Source organism: Syngnathoides biaculeatus, chromosome 15 (genome assembly GCF_019802595.1).
Source record: "Syngnathoides biaculeatus isolate LvHL_M chromosome 15, ASM1980259v1, whole genome shotgun sequence".
NCBI classification, from domain to species: domain Eukaryota; kingdom Metazoa; phylum Chordata; class Actinopteri; order Syngnathiformes; family Syngnathidae; genus Syngnathoides; species Syngnathoides biaculeatus.
The window spans coordinates 25,917,674-25,940,607 of NC_084654.1; the positions used below are offsets into that span (position 1 = coordinate 25,917,674).

At 47.9% G+C, this 22,934-nt stretch overlaps 2 protein-coding genes across 12 annotated transcripts; one reads left to right on the forward strand and one right to left on the reverse strand.

Moving 5' to 3' along the window:
• The first annotated feature begins 67 nt into the window (after positions 1-67).
• LOC133513661 (GON-4-like protein) lies at positions 68-20,128 on the forward strand. Of its 11 annotated transcripts, none has more exons than XR_009798555.1 (32): positions 68-197; positions 718-870; positions 2,536-2,616; positions 2,693-2,808; positions 3,387-3,461; positions 3,541-3,591; positions 3,668-3,706; positions 3,794-3,892; positions 4,259-4,324; positions 4,447-4,566; positions 5,013-5,232; positions 5,502-5,603; positions 6,558-6,598; positions 6,715-6,845; positions 7,108-7,339; positions 8,220-8,306; positions 8,388-8,568; positions 8,637-8,787; positions 9,277-9,427; positions 10,932-11,048; positions 12,086-12,898; positions 12,962-13,214; positions 13,551-13,717; positions 14,376-14,570; positions 16,246-16,389; positions 17,669-17,965; positions 18,038-18,121; positions 18,859-19,166; positions 19,246-19,348; positions 19,414-19,528; positions 19,660-19,754; positions 19,992-20,128. XR_009798555.1 is itself a non-coding variant. In XM_061844623.1 (30 exons), the coding sequence occupies exons 2-30, from the start codon at positions 840-842 to the stop codon at positions 19,525-19,527; spliced, it is 4,569 nt and encodes a 1,522-aa protein (XP_061700607.1). In that variant the 5' UTR covers positions 68-197; positions 718-839; the 3' UTR covers positions 19,528-19,608. The 11 variants fall into 11 exon arrangements, 3 of the variants coding, with proteins under 3 accessions (XP_061700607.1, XP_061700608.1, XP_061700609.1); XR_009798554.1 differs by having other exon boundaries at positions 19,969-20,106; XR_009798561.1 differs by having other exon boundaries at positions 19,283-19,348; positions 19,969-20,106.
• Positions 20,015-22,067, reverse strand: LOC133513665 (transmembrane protein 79-like). Its single transcript, XM_061844629.1, has 5 exons — positions 21,911-22,067; positions 20,860-21,052; positions 20,559-20,753; positions 20,251-20,479; positions 20,015-20,186 (listed from the first exon to the last, which is right to left on the reverse strand). Exons 1-5 carry the CDS (start codon positions 21,959-21,961, stop codon positions 20,015-20,017), a joined length of 840 nt encoding a protein of 279 aa, XP_061700613.1. The 5' UTR covers positions 21,962-22,067.
• Between the last annotated feature and the right edge of the window lie 867 nt (positions 22,068-22,934).

The following is a 22,934-nucleotide window of genomic DNA, read 5'->3' on the forward strand; positions in this document are numbered from 1 at the left end:
ATTTATCAAAAGTGAGGAGACGAAACTACCGCTTGCGCATGTCTACAAACATGCTGTCCTCCTCGTCGGGAGGTGGCGGCCTTTAGCTGTCGCGTCGGGTTTTCCTTCTGCGCCGCCATTGCAACGGAAGTGGCCTTGTTATTAGCCGAAGAAAGAGATGCTAGCATGCAGCATAGATCAACGACGAACACTCGAAGGTAAGTTCCCTGCCTTATTTTTTGGTGTTTCATTTTGTAATTTCAAGACTACATTTGTTGAAGAACTTTGGATACTTTCCTGTCATTTTAATTTAAGTGCTGTGGCATTCGTCGTTTGTCTCGCTGGCTTCGTGACGCTCGTCTAATCGATAGTGAATTTGAATGACGACACTTTGCTGATCTAGCAAAAAGTTCTGAAGTAGTTTAGTAATCAGTCGATAAGTGCACCGCCTATTTAAGCCTCACTCAGATATTCATGATTTGTTTTTTCAAACGTTTTACTTGACCTTAAATATGCCCCCCACCCCCCAGTGAAAACATAGATTTGATGAATACAATGACGGTAAAGAGCATTGAATATTTGTCTATTGTTGTAGGTATGTCGCTAAAAGTGTCAAACAACACTACAGATTCGGATGACGTCACGATTAATGGTCGCCGCCATATCGGAGGTCAAACAGTTTTGTTTCCATCTGTATGTCAGGAAAGTTGCATGCGGTATTTTTCTTGTCTTTTGTAGCACGAAAAAAAGTTTAATTTCACCGCCTTCCCAAAGTCATCACCAATCGTGGAGATGAGACAGGAGGGCTGTGTGGTTGTCGTTGTTGTCAAGAGCTGATTTGAAGGAGAACGGCCTGCACTATGTACCATTGTTTACCCCACTTTATCTCGGGTAGGTAAATGAATCTGAACAATGTTTTGTTTTGATAGTTAAGAGTTAGTCACTGTTTGTTGTTGCCCGTGTAGTTTCTAGGTTGCCTTAGTTCCCCATGTACACACTGAACCAAGGAAAACACATATCCCTGCATGGTACAATATTAGGTATATTTTTAGCTGAAAGTATCACTCATTCTGTGTACAATAATAGTAATGACAATATATACATTCTGACATTTTGATGTCTTGTACACGTCCATTACTTCATCAAATTTACTTTTGCCAAAATGACTGCAACGTCTGGGGTATTTGGTGGATATGCAACCATCACGTCCCGCACCCATCCACTGGTAAACTGGTTGTGTGCATCTAGACCTCGGAAAGCTTGTGTGGAAAACAATTTGGGCGAAAATTTGAGGCAGTTTACTATGTCTGCATAACGCGGATCAGGAAGAACCTTGGGATCTTTTACAAAAGAGTATTTATCGATCTCATATGGATCTATACAGCCAATAATTGCAAGTTTTGACTCATACGTGGTCTTATCGGCAGGAGGAAGGCTATTTGCGTTACTAGTGGGGGATGCAGATGCGGAACCTGCCACGGTAATTCCTCCTTCCTTGGCTGTGTTTGTCCTCCAAAATGGCGTGGGATCGCCGTGTGGTCGGGAACACTCTATAGAATGCCATTGCATATCGTATTCGTTTGAAATTTCTCAGCTGTACTATTTAGGGATGGGATGAGGGACAAGGGTTTTATGTATCGAAGCGGCTTTAATTGACTTGTTCCAAAATCACTGTAAGTCGGGGCTCTGAGAATCTGAGAACTACTTCCTGCTATTGATTAATGCAAAGGGCTACCTGTTTGGTACTCACATATATCATAACAAATTTGCTCAAATAACCTGGAGTTTATCATGAATAAATAGGCATTCATTGTCAGCAACAATGAGTTTTTAATGATTTCTTGGAGTCAGAAACGTCCTTATTTGCCAAGTATGATTTAAAAAAAAAAAAGAAAATGAAAATTTGCCTCTGGTAGTTGGAGGCGCCAAAGTACGACAACAGACAGTCATCTGACAGAGAACCCTTTCGAGAATAAAGACAAAAGTCTGTGAGTGAAACTGTGGGAAGTACCATCCAGCTTCAAAGGCTTCACCGTCATCCCAGTCCACAAGAAACCTGCAGTCTTGGATCTTAATGACTGCGGGCCTGTCGCCTTGACAACATTGGTCACGAAGTCCTTTGGACGCCTCGTGGTCTCTGTCCCACCGCGAGAGCGTCACAGGTCCCTTTTTCAAAGCAGATCACATTTGAACAAAACACCCGCTGGTGTAATCCGTTTGTGGGGAAAGTAATCAGACTACAGTTACTTGTTTGAACCAGCAATGGTTATTTGCTATCCGTGTCTCTTCCCAGGACTAATTTGTGGCTGGTCATTCCAACAAAGCACGCTCCAGCTATTCAATAGCTTTTAACTGTTCACGCAGACGGCTCGTTTCAGAACCCAGAAGAAAGCGATTGGTACGTGATTAGGACAACGGTGCGCAGTGATAAGTCTAAAGGCGTCATTTCACTGTTGCCACAGCGTTTGGTTTTCTGGCTCTGGTGACATATCTACTGTCTACCATGTCGACAGCTACCATTGACAAGAATCACGTCTCTGCTTTGGCTTTCATCAGCGAGCATGAATGAGGCCGCTGGCGAGGGGGAGGAGACTTTGTTGAGTGCTGGACCCGATGATGAGTCGAGACCTTTGTCAGGTGACTGCAAATGTGAAGTCGTGGCGATCGCCTGACATTGTAGGCTTCTCATCAGTGCGTCTGTCTTGTTGTTCAGGTGGCCGCCACACGGAGGAGTCGGGCGAAGACGAGCTGGGCCGACTGGACGTCGATCTGGACGCCAAGTCCAGACGACACAACTTGACGTCCTGCAACGTGCGCACTATCCTGCATGTCAGTGACACACACTCGCGCTACGGCGCCGCTTGTTTGGCATTTTTGGGCAGAAAAATGGGAATGCCTCGTCTGCAGATTGACCGCTTAGCAACCGGCACGGGGCCCTTGCACGCCACCTGCTGTTCCCTTGCAACACTGTCTGCAAACCTTATGTAGACTTAGAGAAAGCGTATTCAACTTGACCCTGAATTGTACGTTAGCTGTTCCGCAATTTGATTACAAGAGCTGTAAGAAGCTGTCGGAATGCCCGCTAGTTTTGATTTGCATTGTTCGGAAGTGCATACGTGGGGGAAGGAGCTGGAAGAACTGGCGGGGAGTCTGATAGGATCCCAGTTCGTGCGGCACGCAAGTCCTCAAGGGTGGGTAGGGTGCTGCCAACAATCCATTCAGCAGATTTGATTGTCCGTTGCAGTCGGAGTTTGTCCTTTTTTTGTGGCAGCCCTAAACCGGAGGATTGGATGAGCGCCGTGTAGAAGTGTCTCAACGGCTCGCGTGGCAGGCGTTGGGAGAATTTGCACAACTGGTGGCTGACGAAAGGGCTTTTGACCCCACTGTACGTTGTATTTTCTTCTCAGGAGGTGATCACTCATGAACACGTGGTGGCCATGATGAAAGCTGCCATCAGAGACACGCAGGACATGCCCATGTTTGTAGGTCACATCGCAGCACGATATGTACGATTGTGATTCAGTGGAGAATATGCGCTGATCACGATTGTGGCTTCAACAGGAGCCGAAGATGACTCGCTCGAGATTGAGGAGGGCCATCCAGCAGGGACAGGTGATTTCGTTAGTTGTTCCTTCTTACCCACCATCTTCATCCACTTGACCAGCTGTCTCTGTGTGTTGGGGATCAGTGTCTCGACTGGAGTTTGTCTGCAGAACAAAGCTCGCTGGTGAAGCGTCCCAGCCGCATGTCCCACGTGAGCAGGCCCAGTTGAACGCTGACTGCCAGTTTTTTTGTTTTTTTTTTTTTCTTTTAGCCTCCTCAGTTTGTCGACATCCATCTTGACGCAGATGAAGACTCATCCGACGAAGAGTACTGTCCTCAAGACGATGACGACGATGACACTGCTGAAGAGGTCTGCCTTTGAAAACGCCCACGTCATGCCAGAAAACAACTTTTTTTTTTTTTGCTGTCTGAAGTCAAAGCAGACTGAACCTCTCCCATTTCAGGTCAAATTATTGGATGTTCTTAAATGCCACAATAATGAGAGAATTTCAAAAGTTTCCTGTTTTTAAAGAACACGGTGAAGCCCGGATGATGATGAGGTCGTGGCTTTTGTAGTAAACTCTTGTGTACTTAGTTTTTGAATGCTTTTAATGATTTAAAGGACATTGATTAACCTTGTGTTTGAAACATAAATAACGCTGGCTTCTGTTCAACATGACCTGAGGAGCAAAATGTCTTTTTCTGCTTGATTTCTGGCCATTCTGTGCACCCGCAGTCTTTCTTCAGTGACGCGGAAATCATTTCGCCTCCCAAAGTTCAGAACTGTGACTCCAGCTCCCAGGTAACCTCTGACCTTGCCTGTCATGAGTGGAGAGCATATGCTTTCACGTGACCTTTGCCGCCACTTTTATTAGATTTTTTTTTTTTTTTAAACCCCCCCCCCCCCTTCTCTCTCTCTCAAAGGGGTACTCGAGGGCCGCGTCGCTCAACTTGACAGAGGCTGCCGCTGCCCCCTCCTTCCTGGAACGCCTCAACGCTGTAGAGGAGGAGCTTAACTGTGGCCCCACCTACACATCTTTTTCGGTATGTTTGTGTCTACCTATTTGAGCGCTGCATCTCATTTTCAAGCGGATCGTTGTCGCGGTTGGCCCACTGCAGTGTGTCATCCTTTTCCATGCACCCTCCTAACATCATCTCCCCCTCATGTCTTCCCTCACTGCATCTATCAACCTTGTCTTTGGTCTTTATCTCTCTCTTGGGCAACACCCCCATCGTCATCGTTCGACAGTACACGAGATTTTATTTATTTTTTGCTGCTCCCATCTTTTTTTCCTCTTTTCTCATTCCGCTTTCTTTCATTTTATATATGAAGAAAATACTTAAGTAATGACGAGCAAATTGTACAACCATTTTTTTCTTCCAATAAAAAGGTTGATTAAAAAAGAAAAAGTTCCAACTCCGTGGGCATGAAGAGAAACAAAAAGATTTGATTGAAGGCCCTACAGCTCGTTCTCCCGTATTTTGTCCAGTCTCACACGACGCATGAGGAGAAGGATGAAGACTCGAGCAGTCTGGCGTTCCGCACGCGGTCAAAACTTCGCCTTGTCAACGTCCCCCTGGAGCAGCTGGAGGCGGAGCTTCTGGCCCCCGACATCACGGCTGACATGTATGAGCAAAGCCCCCCCCGCAAGGAGGAAGACCGCCATTGGACGCGCTGGCTGCACGGACTCATGGCGCCTGACAACGGAGGTCAGGATGATGATGATGATGATGATGAGGAGGAGGAGGGTCACCAGACAGGTGTTTATTTGGGAAAAGGATCAAATGAAAGGGGCAGATCCTTAGTCGGCAGATGTTCTGATGTTTGGACTGGAGTAGTAGCCTGCAACACAATTAGAACATTTCTTGAACTCATTTGATCAGAGATGATCGTCTTTTGTTTTTCTCAAAAGGGGGTCAAGGACCGCAAGTGAATTAAAAAGCTCATTTTCGGCTGAAGTTTTGTTTGTTGTTTTCAGAGGAAGTCGACGACGACGACGACCCGGAATATAACTTTTTAGACGACCTGGATGAACCCGACCTGGAGGACTACAGGACAGACCGCGCCGTTCAGATCACCAGTAAGTGTCCTGTGATGATGATGATGATGATGATGCTACAGCCACATCCACTGTACATGCCCGTAGGCAGTTGGAATCGGAAATCATAATTGATACAAGTGGAGTGGGGTGGAAGAGTTCACAAAAATCAACAATTTGTAGTTCTGGTTTACTATTTGGTAAACTTTGACTTGAAAGAAAATCAATTCTTCTATCCTGCTGCTGTTTTCCTTTTGGCCCATCTCATGAGGGATCCCTACAGCTTGTCATCCTTTTCCATGAAAGTTTATCTCCTTCATCCTCCTCTAACACCAGGCTCCCTCACTACATCTCTAAACCTTGTCTTTGGTCTTCCTCTCGCCCTCTTGCCAGGCAGCTCCATCCTCGTCGTCGTCCTAGAAATACACTGACCGTCTCTTCACAGAACGTGTCCAAACCATTGAAGTCCTCTTTGACTCCAAAACATCTAACCTTGGCTGTCCCACTGATGCCCATTTTTAATTTTATCCAACCTGGTCACACTCCTAACAGGAACTTAAACATTTGATTTGCTTTACTTCATGTTTTCTCTTCAGTGCCACTGTCGATAACCTGAAGTAACGTTTAGTCCAATTGTTCAATACAACATCATTTGATACTCTTTAGCTTCAAATCACGTGAAAAGTCCTCAAAGTCTGGTTAGTTGTCCCTGGCAACTGACACGTTAATGCAGTGTCTCGAATCACCAAGGGTGGGGGGTGATCGTGTTCCATTGTTCCATTGATCAGCCGCCACCACAATCACTTCCTTCCACAATCAGCTGTTTAAGTTTTGAGGAACTTCAATGGTTCCAGGTGATTATAAAGCAGGTTTCCTGTGTCTTGTGGAAGCAATCTGACTGGTTAGTGTTGAAAAGGCAGGAATGCAACAGCTTTAAGAGTTCTTGGGGTTGCCATGACAACCAGACCTTAGTCACTCCATCTTTTTATTTTTCAGAGCGAGAGGTCAACGAGCTGCTGGAGGAGCTGTTTGACACGGTCTGTTCATCTACTTACGCTTCCCCACACTCAAGATGACGCATGCTAAATGCTAGTCCGCAACCCACAGGAAAAGCTTCATTCCGAGAATAAGTCGATATGCATCTTGTGTACAGCTCCAGGATCGAGAACCAGCAGATGAAGAAGAAGAAGAAGAGGAGGAAGAAGAAGAGGAGGAAGAAGAGCATCCAGCTGAAGGGGAAGAGCCAGAGGCCGGCCCCAAGTTCAATGTCCCTCAGGCTTTGCGGTAACTGTCTGGCACTCGATTTTTGTGTCCTGATGCGTGTTTGGGCGCGGCAGCCGGGCGTCCTCCTGTTGGGACGCGCCAGCAAAGATGTGCTGTGAGCGTTTGGGTCAGGAGGAAGAACATTAGTCCTCTCGTGCAGCTTCTTCAGTCGACCCCCAAAAAACGACAGCTGACCCGGAGAGGAAACATTGATAACAGCAGTCCGGGGCGGGACTCGGGTAGTCTGTGTGATCGCATATTTTGCCATTTCTGCCCTTTGTAGCTTCAAGCCACCTTTAGCCGGCATGCTAACGGAGCAGCGGCGAGCGGTTCGCCAACAATTACAAGCCGTGCAGCACAGGAGAGCCCTGCAGGACACCACCAACCGTCCCGCTGACGAGACCCCCCCGCCGCCTGCACCCCCCCACGCTACGTGGCTGCTTAAGGGTCCGCTATGCCCTGCCTTGCAGCTGGACTCCGCTCACAAACTGCAACTGCAACAGCAAATCCAGCAGGTGTTGGGCCTCTTCTTTGGTTTCTCACAGGCGCATCAAGTCTATCTCGAGGGTCTTTCCATGTAAACAAACACGTGGCGCTTTTGTCACTCAGGCTGTCTTTTGCGTGAATCCCAGCGGAGAGAGAATTATGATGTTGTAATACTCCAGAGGTGACCATTTTGTATTCACACAATAGCAGCAGCAAAAGAAATGGTGTTATTTCTGAAATATGAGAGGATATGTATGAATTTGTGTAGGCCCCGTAGCTCAGTGGTTAGAGCACTGGTTTGGTAAACCAGGGGTTGTGGGTTCATATCCCACTGGGGCCTCCACTCCCTGAGAAGGGTTGCGTCAGGAAGGGCATCCGGCGTAAAAATTGTGCCAAACATATGTGCGTTCATCTGAGATGACACGCTGTGGCGACCCCGAAAGGGACAAGCCGAAAGAAACACACATGTATGAATTTGTGAAGGTGGTGGAACAATTCTCAGGGCATTAAATCGATCACAACTGGACTTTTAGTCGCCACGTTGATGCAGTTTCAATCTGAGAATGAAGTGACCTGGATGAATGACAATATTCACTGGAACTATGGCATGTCTTTACCGTTATTACAATTGTACAAGAGTATGGAGGATTTTAATGAGCGGCGAGGAAACCTTGCCTTTTTATTATGAATGCCGACCATTTCAAAAAACACAACTTTTGAAAAATAGGATTTGAAGAGTGGCTGTTTCAGCGTGGGAGACATTTACCTAATAAAAATCATGGTGGTTGTACTCGCCAAAAAAAAAAAAAAAAAAAAAAGCTATATTGGAATTTTGGTTCCCGCCTGCAATGTCTCGACTGTAATTGATCCAAATTGCATAAAAATGACCCATCTGCTCTGGTCTTTCAGCACGTGCAGCTTCTGACGGAGGTTCATTTGCTGAGTTCTGGCATCGGCGCCCTACAACACGAAGCGTCCGTGACCAAATACTTCCTGGTCGGTCAAGTACACAACAGAAATGTTGCTGACGGGCAAAAAAAACAAAAAACAAATCAAGTGAACCGAGGTGTCGTGCAGGAGGAGCTGCACGGTTTCGCCGTGCGGCAGGAACATCTCTTCGGCGTCTCGTCTTTCCGAGCGTGCAACTTGCAGGGTGCGCTGGACCTTCTTCAGGAGAGAGCGCGAAGAGTGGACCTTCCTCCTCCTCCACCCCGCGCGTCCAGGCGCTGGCTCCCCGTCATGTCGTCGTCCACCAACGGTAGGGACAACGGACGGCCCGGCGTTGGCCACGTTTGCTTCTTTCGCTGACGTTCCCATTGTGTTTAGGCCACGCCTTCCCTGTATTACCCTCTGACATCGCCTGGCTCTTCGCCACACGACCGGTCTTCCTCTACCCAGAACTACTTCCTATTTGCAGCCTGGACCCTTCACACCACATGCGACCCCATCGCAGTCTTTTTACTGTAGGAGAGGACGGGTGAATAATAAAAAATGTCAAAAATGTGCAGAAAAGAATGGGAAGTTGAAATCAAGCAATGCGGCATCTCCTTTCCCACAACACAGCAAAGAGCAGAAAAAGCCAAAGCGGCTCAAAGGGTCTGTACTTCCGTGTACTTTGCACCCATTCGTTTGTGCTTCCAATAGCAAAAACGAGAACCGTCACAGTCACAATTGTTCACTTTCATATACACACACACACACACACACGCAGAACATTTGCTTGAAAAATCTGAAATTGGAAAACTGCATGATTGTGAAAATCAAATCTGACCACAATTGTTTTTCTCAAGCTAGCATTGCCTTGACTGAGCGTAAACTCAGCTTCTTTTTCTGCTGCTGAGGTTGACCTTTGCACGGTTGTCTTTGAAAGCGCTTGTCGGGCCAAATTGGCTGCGGTGATCAGTTTGTGGCACGAAGGTTTCACTAAAAACGACACCCTCTCCTAACAAATGATGTCTGTGTGTAGGTTGATTGTTTTAGGTCTGAAGCACTTTGAGGGGGCCGTGCAGCCGGTGCAATTGATCAGCTCCTTCATGCTCTGTAAGAGCGCGTGGCACTTGACAAAACATATCCGAGAGATGAGCGGCTCCAGAGCCCCGCCGGAAAACGTCCTCAAGGTGAACGCGTGAAAATGTCCTCCACCTCAACACACACACACACACACACACACACACTGTTGCCGAAAAGTATTTGCTCACCTGCCTTGACTCAGATTTTCATCTAAATGACGTTTCATTCATAATCTATTGGGTTTAATAAGATATCGATCCACCCGTTGCAAACGAATTGAAACTCTTCTGGAAAGGCTTTCCACAAGTTTCAAGAATGCGTTTCTGGGACATTTTTCCAGAGGTGCATTTGTGCGGTCACGCACTGCTAATGGAGGAGAAGGCACACTCGTAAACCTTGTTGCACCACCTGCACGTTGTTGCTGACCAATACTAGCCACTCACACCTGAGAAGCATATGCACCGCTTGCACAATCGATTGACAATTGTCTGCAACATTTGCACAATCAACTTTAAACTGCATACATTCCTTGAGGTCTTGACACCCTTTGCAACCCTGTTCATCGCTCTGGATTATTGTTCTAATGGGCATAGTAAATGATAGAAGAAGGGCAAAAAAGTTTTTGGTGCGCCAATTGGCTGTCGTACTCAACTGTCCTTGTGTGTTGTCTACGGTTGCCTGGCCAATGACGCTGATTCAGATTCTTTAATTGAAAGCCTCCCCACAAGTGTCGTAGCTGTTCCTGTTGCAAAGTGTAGAACATCATCATATGACACCATTTAGAAGCCTGGACTATCACTAAAAGAATCAGAATCAGCTTTTTTGGCCAAGCGTGTAATAACACACACAAGGAATTTGTCTCCGGCAGTCGTTGGCGCCCTGCTACGTCATTCACAACTAAGAGCAAGAGACCAGGGAGTATATTTTGCCTATTCCGTTGACTCTGAAATTCTTCTCTATACATTGGAAGCTCCCTCACATCGCTCCGATCTCCTCCACGTCAACATCCCCACTCGAAGTCTTTGGTCTGCTTCCTCCAACACCCGCATCCTTCCCTCAGCCCGTCTTGTTACCTTCACTCTCTCCCGCCTGACATTTTATCCCTTCCTAAAAGTCACTTGAAAACTTTTCAACGGGCCTATCCACTGTGACTGTCGCGTTCTTAGATATTCTGCTGCAATTTTACATATTTTTACTGTATATTTTTCATTACTTTGATTGACTGTCCTGACCTTAAGCGTCCTGAAAGGCACCTTTTAAAATGTAATGTCTAATTATTATTATTGCTTTTTTTTTTTTTTTTTTTTTTTTTTATAAACCTCCATATAGTGACTCTTTAACATGAGCATAGTAGAGCGGTTTCATTCATTTGAAAAAACACGTGGGTTTTATCGTAGGACTCTCCAGAAATGGAGCGCTCCGACGGCTACTTCTGCTTGACCCAGTTTTAAGCACGAGCAATTCCAATGAGTTGCTTTGCTAACATATAGGACCCACGAGACCTTGTGTGAGTAAAGGCAGGTGAAGGGATACTTTGGCCCGTAATGGGTGTAGCATCAAGGTGAATGCAAAGTTTTATACATATGTAGTTGGCATTCGTTCCCGTTACAGATGTTCCTGGCGCAGCAGCTCGTCAGCCCCCTCCCGCTAACCTGTGCAAGAGTGCAGCCTGAGGACCGGCGTCCCCCGGTGGAGAGAGACCCCTCCATCATGCCCATCTGGCTCAAGGTTTGAAAGCTGCAGATGATGGCATTTACACCCACGTGCGCTTGAAGTTTCCAGAATGGACATCCTCTGCAGCAGTCCATGGTAGTCCTCTGTGGAAAAAGAAGAGGAATCTTGATTGCTGGTCCTGTGCTTAGCAGGCCACAGTCTTGTGGTGGTGACAGGGTATCAGAAAATATTCAACATGGAAACAAATGATTGGATCTACAAAAAAAAAGTACAGTCCCACAGGGTTAAAAACATGCAGATGTCGCTGCTTCAATGTTTTTGTTTTTTTTTAAAGAGAAACGAGCTTACCAGCAAGGAAAAATGCCAACTGAGACGACGCGAGCAATAAAGCGTCTGCAGTGTACAAGCGCGAGACGAGAGAGTCGTACTGCGGGTACTTTGCGCTTTGAAAATGTCGGCCTACAAATGGACTCATGATAGGCATGGAGAGGTACCTGTCAATCATTATCGCCATTTTCATGACGCCAGTATTAGAGCCTATCCAGAAGGAAGGACCTGTCCAGCAAAGTTTTTTTCAGTTATCCTGCGTTTGCCTCTTCTCCCCACCTGTACTGTTTACCTTCCTACACTACCGTGAGTCTTGTTGCAAGATATTTGTTTGCGTCCCTTATGCTATTGCAATAAATTGTACCCTGAGATTGACATCATGATGAAACCAAACTGCGAGGTATAGATTTTATTACAACCCCAGCAACTATTGTTAATTTTGGAAGTTTAGATCACAGTTTCAAACTGGAGTTCATTCAGCACCATTCAGAAACAAGTTCCAGGTTGAACTGGATTCTGTCAATTCTCTTTTTAACAAACTGAGTCACCTAACTGCTTATAAGACCAGAACGGTTTGAAAGAAAGGGGGGAAAAAAAAAGAGAGCGCTTTGTTCATAATCGTCACAGTCATCAGTATCAAAGTACCAGTGGTCTTGGCACTCTTGTCGGTGACTACACAGGAGGCAATTCTCGTTATTGTAATCACTTTTTTTTTTTTTTTAAAGGAGGGTCAAAATTTCTAGTCATCATCATCTCATTTGCAGAACAGCCAAGAGATCATCTGCAAGACACAAGTGAACATCGCTACTCCATCCTACACCCCCTTCCTTCCCAAAGGCTGCAACCTTCGACTTCACCCCACTCGCCTCAAAAAGTCCTTACGCCAGCCGGGACCCTCCCAAAGACGTCTTTTCACCCTCGCCCATAATGCATCTCTGCACCCCATCTGCTCGGCAGAAAGAAAGGCAGACTTTCTCCTTTCCTCTCGGCCCGCGGTGTCTCGCTCGGTCGCTCCGCTCCAACCCGGCTACGTCCTACTGCGAAGAGATGCTACGTCGCAACTTCTGCCCGCCGGCGAGTCGCAACCCAATCCTGTCCCGCTTCTGAACGGACCAAAAGAGTCAAGCGCACGTCAGCCAGAGGAGGGATCCAGCAGGCACTGTGAAAACGCAACATCATGTCAACGGGCCGGACGCCGCCGGACCAGTCCAGAGCAGAAAGGACAAGGAGAGGAAGAAGAGCAGCCAGGAGGAGTACAAGGGGAGGAAGAGGAGCAGGAAGAAGGACAAGGACAAGGACAAGGGCAAGAAGAGGAGCAGGCAGGAGGACATGAAGGACATGGAGAGGAAGAGGAGCAAGCAGGAGGAGATGAAGGACGAGGGCAGGATGAGGAGCAGGGAGGAGGAGAGGAAGAAGAGCCAGGAGACCAAGAGAAGGATGAAGATCAAGAAAAGCAAGAGGAGGAGGAGGAAGACGAGGAGGATGAAGACTTTGATGAGCTCACGCAGGATGAAGATGAAGAGGAGGCGTTGTCGTCAGCGTCTGAGGAGTCTGTTCTGTCCATCCCGGAGCTCCAGGTAACCTTTACGCTCCTCTTTTGGGCTCGCGCAGCCACTGACCTTTGACCCTTGCCCCCTCAGGAGACCATGAAGCAGCTAGCCTGGCTGGCGTCCAAGAGGAGGCTCGGCGCCGACGCGGAGTCTGAGGAAGACCACTCGCCGGGGTCGCAAGAGGAAGAAGAGGAAGAGGAAGAGGCACCCAAAGGAGACGAGCCCGGCGGAAAGACGACGACGACGACGACGGCGGCGGCGTCTGAAGACGACGACGGCGCAAACACTTGCGAGGAGGAAACGCCCCGAACAGGACGAAGAGGAGGAAGGATACGAGGCAGAGGTTGGAATTATTTCACAATCTTTTGTCCACAAGGGAAATTCTCAATAGGATAGAGAAGCAGTACAGTGGTCATGCTTGATTTGTCTTGAGTCAGCTGAGGTCTTTCCCGCAAGGGCTGTGTGGTGATTAGGACCAGTTAGCGCTGTGAATTTTGGCAAAACAGTAATACCTAAATAGTTGGTTGTTCATAGGAATGGCTTAAAATGCTTGAGCAACCCAGGGCGTAGCCCACTTACATACCCTCGCCTAAAGTCAGCTCCCCTGACCAGGACAATGAATTGTTGAAAGATCTGTAACAAAGTTGCTGTCCCGTGTGCACGCCGTGGACCTTGTCAGGTCGGCAGAGTCGACCTCTTCAAGGGGCGCGTCGAGCTCGGCGAGAGCGTCCCGGTCCCGGTCAAGATGAGAGGAAAGTGAGTCTGCTCTACGATGAAAACATGCTGGAGAACGACCCTCAGCGTCACAGCAAGGACGTGGCCTTCGCCCACAGTTACCTGAACAGGGTGAGTGAGGAGACCAGGTGGCTTTCAAATAAGATCACCTTATTTTCACTCAAATTGCATCTCACTTATCGTCAAGGGATTAAGGATGTCGTTTCTGTCGGCTGAGTTTAAGAGGATGTCCCGACGTGCTCGGTGTCGTTGCTGAAAGGCTAATTTGGTGTCGGATTTGAGCAAGTCGGCTCGCGTGGCGTCGTGCTCGTGGGAGGGGAAAGGTACAAATAAGCAAAACGGAACAGTATGGAAGACATTTTGAAGGAGCAACTATTCTCAGTATAATTCAACTGCTTACAATGTATAACACAAATTAAAAGTGGATAAGCACATATCAAGATATGAATAGATAGGAAATCGTGTTGGCGCATTGTTTAGAGGCATACCTGTGAATCTTCTCGTTTATCCGTGTCGTTTTTTTTCTCAGGCCATTGAAGTGAACTGTTCTGTTTGCCTCTCATCCGAGCAGGCTTCATCAGTTCATGAAAGAAAGGCTTAGTTGCCAAGGATACAATTCCCTGAGAATTTTGGGCCTTCCCATTCTAATCGAGAGTGTCTTATCCATGACAAATTACAGTATTTTTTTTTTTATATCCAAATCAAAAGTGATGCCATTGTTAGGGTAAGGGTTTTTTTTTTTTTTGTTTTGTTTTTTTTTCAACCTCAGGTTCGGGAGGCATTGCACGACGTCCCGGAGAAGATGAAGGAGTTTGTATCTCTGCTGAACGACCTCGACCGGCTCGAAGGACAGGAAGTGGTCCTCGTCTTTAGGAAGCTGCGCTGCATCCTGGGAAACCGGACAGAATTAACCCAGGACTTTGCCGCCTTCCTGCATCCCGAGCAGGCGCTCGAGTGCGGCCTGGTAAGCAGTGTTGTTTTTGTCTTTGGACAGAAATGCTTCATAGTCTGAGTCTTAATGTAGTCATTTCAGTATGTGATTATTATTATTCCTATTTGTTCTATTTTTGTCAAATACTTGGGATCAAGGTTCCAGACCAATGGTGAGTGTGCAAAGGAAGTGTAGAAGGTTGGAACGTGTGGCGGAAGGTGTCTGCTGTGTTGTGTGGCAGAAGAGGGCTGAAGGATGTTTTGGAGACAAATTTCGAGAGAGGAGACTTGAATGGTTTGGACGAGAGAGGGAATATTGGTGGAAGGCTGATGAGGATGGAGTTGCTAGGCAAAAAAAAAAAAAAAAGCGAGAGGAAGACCAAAGACAAGGTTGATGGATGTTTTGAGGGAAGACGTGGAGGATGCAGGAAAAAGACGACGCCGTATGGCCATCCCTAACGGGGTTTTTGTCTTTGTTTTACTCGCCGAAAATAATAATTGTAGTTGATAATTAATGAAAAGTTATTTCTCTGTAATGATCTCAATCCATCCATTTTCCTCACCGCTGATCTTCACTCGGGGCGCCGGTTCGCTGGGGCCTATCTCGGCTAAGCGCGGGCGGGCAGGCAGGAGGGGGGGGGGGTACACCCTGAACTGTTCGGCAACCAATCGCAGGGCGCACGGAAACCAACGAGCGTTAGCGCTTACATTCAGAGCTACGGAGAATTGAAAGTCTTCACTCAACCCATTGGGAGTGCCTGGGGAAAAGCCACAGAGGCACGGCGAGAACGTGCAAAATTCCACAAAGGCGAGGCTCCTTCGGTTCCTCTTTTGCACAACTTGGCTGTCACTCGTGTGTGTCTGTAGACTCATCCAGCTGCAGTCAGAAGCACTCTCGGTCTGCAATCTCCTTCCAGTGTTGCTTGGTCAAATCCTCGGCCATGGGTCCGGGGCGCCGTGCAACAGTACAATAGTTCTTAGTTTTGAAAGTCTTGGAACAACGAGTCAGCTGCTTCAATGAATGCCTCTTTTACCATCTCCCCCCCCCCCCCCCCCCCTGGAAGGATTTCTTGTTCCTAACAATAAAGTGACGGAGCTTCGATGGTTGCCTTTGCTGTTGAACGTAGCTGTGAGTTCCTTTAGTCAGTCTTGCAGTTTGTATGAACAGTCTGAAAATGGCGCTCCTTTTTCAATGTAGTCATTGCAGATGAGGCAAGCACACTTTGAAAAGGAAAGGGGAATTTCAAGTCCTCGTCCTGTTCCGTACGGAAGTGGTCCATTTTCGACTTTTGACTTGGTTCAGATCCCCCACTCATTTTCATCCTCTTACATATAAATTGGAGGCTAACTCACGCGCTTGCTAGGACGGGCCATGATGTGCGCGCATCCGCTGCGACACGTCAGATCAGTCACGACGACTGTCAGTCAAGTGACAAATTTCATAGTGAGGACGATGGCCCGACATCTACGGTTTTCCACTTTGCGATTGTTTTATTGGGCTCACCTTGAACCAAGCGACGGACGGGGCGGGGTTGCTTGGTCTTGAAGAAATGCATGCGATTGCCTTCACGTCACGCCTGCGCCTGCTCCTTTGACACCCCTCCATTTTTCACAATACACAATTGAAGGGAAGAAAACACTCAAAAGCAGTTGCACAATATTAATCATATAACACATGACTCTATTTTTCCCTTGTGTTGTGCGCGCAGTTTCAAGAGCAACAGGCCTTTGAGCGCAGTCGGCGTTTCTTGCGACAACTGGAGATCACGTTTGGCGATAATCCGTCTCACTACAACAAGATCATCAAGGCTCTGCAGCCTGGACCGCACCTCAGCCCCGCCAGCGTCAACGAGGTACGTTCAAGCGTCCACTGCATACTCTACAATCGCAATTACAATGCAAATGATATGTGTGTGATTTTTCCGAACTCGTCGATGCTAAGGACTGCAGCTCTGTGAGGCTGTTCTGCAAAGAAATTCACACACCAATTCACCAAAAAGTCCCAAGTTCAATGAACGTAGGAATTGAGAAGTGTCCAAATGTTACTTGATCTGTTCAGATGTTTTTGATTGAAATAGCGTTGAATTACTGCAAATATGACAAATGATTAATTCAGTTCTTTAAGACCATGTCCACACAGAAAGTGAACCGGAGGCGACAAAACATTTCTTGCAAACATTGAATCGTTTCAAGTAAAGTACGGCACCACGAGAAAGATGTCGTGTTAGCTTATAGTTGCGATGTGACACAACCACAGGAAGTTGCTGGAAATACAGTAAAGAACAGAACACAAGACAGAAGTAGAGGTCACCCATAGGTATGACAAAGACGAGATGCGTCAGGATGCGGCAGTACACTGGCAATCCAAATTGCCTATCTGGTGGCCATGTTGGGAAGGTCAACATTCCCTTTGAAGGCGATGCACTGTTCATTGAAATCAACTCGTAACTTACTCTGTTCAGAACCCATTTTAATGAACTGTTGTTTTGTTTTGTTTTTTTTGTTGTTGTTTTTTTTAAATTGACACCAAATCTTGCGCTCTCAGTACATAATGGTAAAAGGTTGCCCTCTGTCTCCTTGTTGTAATGTTACAACATTGCACAACTTGTACGCAACCTTGGCCTTTTGGTTTTCTTGATGTCCACACACACGGAACGCACTGATGACTGTGGCGTTCCTATCTCAGTGTGGCGGTAGCTGCACAGCTGGAAAGGGGAATGTTGTAGCTAGCCACAAACGCGCTTACTGCGACGACTGTCATCGTTTGTGGAAAGATGCTCCACACAGTGGAACGCAAGCGCCGGCGTTTGGAGATTTATACGGTCTGGGAACCGATGACAAGAGAGATCCTTTTTGGTCTCCTAAAACAGTGCCTGGTAAGAAACTTTTGCAGTGACATGAAAATGCCTTTCTTTGTGGGTGAGGTCAAAACCTGTCAAATGTCTTGAAACTCTGCGATTGAAATTTTACATCTTTGAAAAACATCCGATGTGGTTTTGTCTTAAAACATTCAAATTACGACTGCTTGAAACTTGGGCTGACTTTTCTAAATGTCCAAATATCATTTGTATATTCAGGCCTTGAGAAAGCATTGAGGCACGTAGTCATCAATGGTTGTCGTCCGTCTGCCAGCTTAAAGCGCAAATGACCGCCCTGCTGAAAGGACACCCTCATCTGCAAGCTGAATTTTGGGTGTTTTTTGACGAGCTCCGCCCCCCGCCGGCTCGCCCGGGACAGTTTGAGGAAGCTCGTTGGCCGGAGGAGAGCGGAGTCGGCTCGGAGGTAGCGGAGGGCGGAGGCTGTCTGACCGGAGGTGTGGCCAATGGAGCCTTTGAGGAAGTCACATTAGCGGACGAGGACGAGCACAAAATGGACGGCGCCATGAGCCGCCGTCAGAGGAGGAAGCTGCGCACCCGTGTGGCTGATGAGGTCGGGACAAAAGGGAAGCCTCAGGGAATGTTCTTCCCCTCACTTCCGTTTGTCTTTTTGCCTTGTTTTCAGGGATCTGATTGGCTGTGCCTCTGTCACAACTCCAAGAGTCGCACGCACCGTCGGAGAGGATGCGCTCGCTGCCATGTCAACAAGGTGGAGTGCAAGGGCCAATGGGCATGCGGCATATTGCGTGTTGTGGTCGAACCCGATTGGACAGGACAATGAGTAAAACGCACTCACACGTTGAGTGATTGGGGAAAAATGCATGCCCTAGCCTGTAGAAACACTTTGATGCCGCACTTAGATATATATATACACACAGATTTGTAAATTGCAGTTTGATAGAAAATTTGCACCCAAGCCTCCCGTCGTGACTAGCACTAGCCACAGTGAAGTGGTGCGTAAAAGGGTAACATTTGCTATTGCTTCAAAGCAAATGCAAACAGTCTAGTCTGTGGACAGTAACCTTTCACGCAAGTAGCTGCCCACTGTCCGGTGGTCTCGGGTCACAGCAGTACACGTACCGTTGGCTAGCTGCACCTCACACTTTGCCTCTGTGTATTCTTGTGACAAGAATTGCCCTTGAAGCTTACGTTCATTTGGATTGGCTGTAACATTTGAATCCCGGCCAGCAAAATAAATAATTAACATAAAATAAATGGCTGACCAATCGGCCACTGACGAAACCAGTTCCCAAACCGCGCACACGACACGACGCTCGAGTCAGGTTCGGCCATGTTGCTCGGTGTGCAACAGCCTTCAGCGATGCGAGGCGGACGAACATCTGCTATATTATGGAATTCCCCTTTGATATGAGCCAGCTCATTTTACATGCAGTCCGACACACAAATGCATTAAATACAACGGTGCCTTTGTCACGTTCTGAACAGGGATCAGGGGCTGTGTCCAGAGCCGTGAAGAGTCTGGACCCGCTCTACGTTCAGATAGGGTCCGCCTCGGAAGACAAGGACGGCGTCGCCGACTCGCCGCGTCCCGTCGCACCGTCGTCGGAACGCTCGTTTCCGTCGGCCGCCGATGAAGGCGAAAAGATGTCGCCGCCTCCCAAGCGGAAAAGAGAAGAGGAGCCCCACCCACCGGCCGTCCCTCCCTGCACAGCACCCGCCCCGTCAGACCTTCCCGTGTGCGCCAAGAACATTTCTTTGACGCCCAGCGGAGAGAAGGTCATCCTCTGGACCAGGTACGGCGCCCTCTGCTCGACTGGGTCGCTGTGAGGTTGGGGGGGGGGTGCGCTCAACGAGCTGCGCTTTGGTTTTTAGGGAAGCGGATCGGGTCATTCTGACAATGTGCCGGCAGGATGGAGCCAGTCAGAACACCTTCCAGGGCATCTCCGGTCTGCTCGGCAACAAGACTCCCGGCGAGGTGATTGGCCACCGCAACGGGCGGGCGGAAACCGGGCTGACGTCTCATTTGTGGTTCTGTTGCAGGTTTCCCGCCGCTTTCGGGATTTAATGCGTCTTTTCCAGAGCGCGGCTCGCCAGGCCGGCTCAGAGGATGAAGCTCCGCCCTCTGAGCTTCAGGCCAATGAAAAACTGAGCTGAGGTTTTGCTCTTTTCACCACTTTGTGCTGTACTGTTCATACGTGCGCTCTCCTATTTAAATGTTTTACAAGAATAAAAAAACTGTGAAAACAGCAGACTTTGTTTTTCACTTGGACTTCATGTTGCCGGCAGAGGTCATCATTGTCCATCTAATCGGATTGACAGTTTTCCACTATGGAAAGAGAGAAAGTGCTGTGCAAGTGGACCGGCCGTGCTTGTTGACCCAGGTAAAGTCATTGGAACAGTTTCGTACAAGCACGACTACTTTGACAATCCTGTCCTGGTGTCTGTGCAGCGTTTCCTCAAATGTGTTCAATTATAGAGTGGAACAAAGTGACAAAAGTCTCATTCAATCTTCACAACGAGAGTTTTTAATTCTGAAAATTGGGTTTTGTGTAAATGGTAAAACCACAAGAAAGCTTGTTTTTCATTTTTATAAAGGGCACATTCGACTGCTGTTCCAGGACGCTGCGTCAAACGCGGCTGTTCATCCCCAAAACCTCTGCCTGCCGACGGGCGACGACGCGTCGGGATCCCGAGCCGAGCCGAACGTGAACACCAAGTTGGCCACCGCCATCGCCAGAGCGGGCAGGAAGGACAAACCCGATCCGAAAGCCCGAACGCTGCTGCCGAGCACGGCGGCCACCCAATAAACCGACCTGCAGAAAGAAACCCCCCGTCAGTCCTTTTGAAGGGCCAAAAGCCACACGACGGACGCCGTACCGTCCAAGGGCAAAGACGATGGCGAGCAGAGGCACAAGCTTCAGGTGTTCCTGGCTCAGGTACATGGCCAGGACGACAAGCTGCAGAACGTACATCAGGAAGAGGCTGACCGAGTCCCGTGTGTACTTCCAGTGAACACCGAGACCCTTCAGAGCCGCCGCCTCCGTCTCGTCTAAAATTGGACGAACGATGCCGGACCTCACGCGCGTCACGCCCACCGCCAGCCAGCCTGACAATCGTACACCACGGCGTATAAGTCGCACGCACGCACAAAGACGGACGGACGGACGGACGGACGTGCGAGTCACCCAAGATGACGGGCGTGGCAGCAAAGACGGAGCAGCGCAACGCGTAGAGCATCCTGAGGGGGGCACCATCCAACAGGGGGGCATCAAAGGGCAGGAAGACGAAGCCCCCCCACACCAGGAAGGGGAAGAAGATGGCTGAGGTCGTCAGAGACACGCCCACCTTCAGGATATCCCGACTGGGGCAGCCCCGCCCACCTGAGAGAGACAAACGCAAGCAGTTAGTTGAAGGCCTTGGACAAGACCTGCGAGGATGTACCAGCGGGAAGAGGCCTGTCGGGCCAGGGGGCCCGTTGACGCAAACCTCTTTGGGGATCCGTGGTCTTCTCCGTTTGCCGCAAAGTTTTGGCCTCTGCGTGCTCTCTGACGTCGTCTTCTTCTGTCAGCCACACCCCCCCGCTGATACCGCAGCCCTCCATCTTTGCCCCCAGGTACCCGTCACTCGTTTTTGTTGTTTTTCGGGGGCTGCTCACTTGGGAGAGTGACATCACAGAACCCTAGCAAAAACTTTTGATGCTTAAAAGCGCGCAGGTGGATCACAGCATTTGTAGATGACCTTCTAATACTTAAGTCAGTCATTTCCAACTTTTCTAGAGCCAAGGCACACATTTTAAAATTGAAAAAAGGAAAGGATTTTTTTTTTTTTCTGTCTGTCATTCTGCCCCACTGGCTTAAATAGATGAATAGTTTTTTTTTTTTTTTAATTATTATTTTCTATTTTTTAGCATTTCCCTAAAATTGGAAAACTTCCCACGGCACACTAATGTACACTGTTTGGGAATCCCTGACTTAAGTCGTAAAATAAAAAGGAGTTCTCGTGTAATAGCTTAGTCATCAAATATATTTTGGTCACAATAAATCAACTTATTTAAAGAGATACACGAGTGAAATTTTAAGGGGGTAAAACAATGCAAACAATGCTCAATTAGATTGACGAGCCATTAAAGAGGCGACATTCCACACACCACCATTGGCAATTTGTGGGGTGGTTAAGTGCCCCCCTGATACTGGGCTGGGTTCGGGTTAACCCCAAACCTCCTGTGAAAGCTATGGAATAAAAATGTCAATAGTTAATATTCCACGCGCACACACACACACACACACACACACACACACACATTTTCGCCCTGAGTGGGCTGAGATAGTCTTCAGTACTCCCACAACTCTTGTGAGGATAACCGGCTCGGAAGACCGATCTCTAAACTTAAATTGGGCCTTTGACGCCTTCAGCTCGAACAAGACGAAACTTTTAAACGCGTCAGGACGACTGGCGCACTGGATGCGAGCTAACGCGCTAAGGAAGCGAGCCAAACGCAAAGCGTACATTTGGAAGGATTTGCATCATTTCAACTGACCACTGAGAGATTCGGACGTGCTCGCCTGTCGCGTTGACAAAGAGGCAACATCCAAACAGCTGCGAGTTTTGTGTGCGCGTGGTTCTTTTTTTTCCAGGTAAGCGCGTGCGTGCGGCACTCACCAGGTGCGCAACGTTGAAGCAGCAATTTCCTGGTAGGCGGAGGCAGTCCGTGTTTTCCTTGCACGGCTTGATTTCGTAACGCTACAGTAGAGAAAATTGTTCTTTTATTTCACGTTGGAGGGAAGCAACACGCCCTTTTCCAGGGACGTTTTGGTCACCTTTAAAAGGACTCAACAATTTCATTCCAAATTCCTTTTAAGACGTCTTCTTTCTTTAAACATACAAATGCGTGTATATATTCAGGCAATTTCTATATAAGAACGCGTATAAACAGCAAAATGAGAGAATATCCATCCATTTTGTGAGCCGCATATGCTCACAAGGGTCGCTGCACTCAGGAGGCGAGGCACACTTTGAACCGATTGCCAGCCAATCGCAAGACACAGAAAACAACCATTCGCACTCACATTTACACCTACGGACAATTTAGTCTTCAATTATTTTATTCATCCATTTTCTTAGCCACTTATCCTCACAAGCGTCGAGGGAGCGCTGGAGCCCATCCCAGCTGTCAACAGGCCAATCGCAGGGCACACAGCCGCACTCACAATCACACCGACACCGACGGAACAATTTAGACTTCGGGGGTCCAATTTCATGTTGCGTGTTTTTGGGGATGTGGGACAAAACCCACGCAGGCCACAAAACCCACGACATGCAAACGGCCCACAGGCGGAGCCGGGATTGGACCCGGGTCCTTAGAAGTGCGAGGCCAACGCTTTACAGCGGCTCCACTGTGCCCGCCTAATCTTCAATCAGTTTTTCGTAAAAGTATGTGTTCAAATTAATTTCTACAAATGCTATTTTAAAATTTGGAAGGGATTAACAGATTGTCAATTTGCCACTGTGGGATGGCACGGTGGAGTAGCTGTGGAGCATTTGTCTCGCAGTTCAAAGGACCG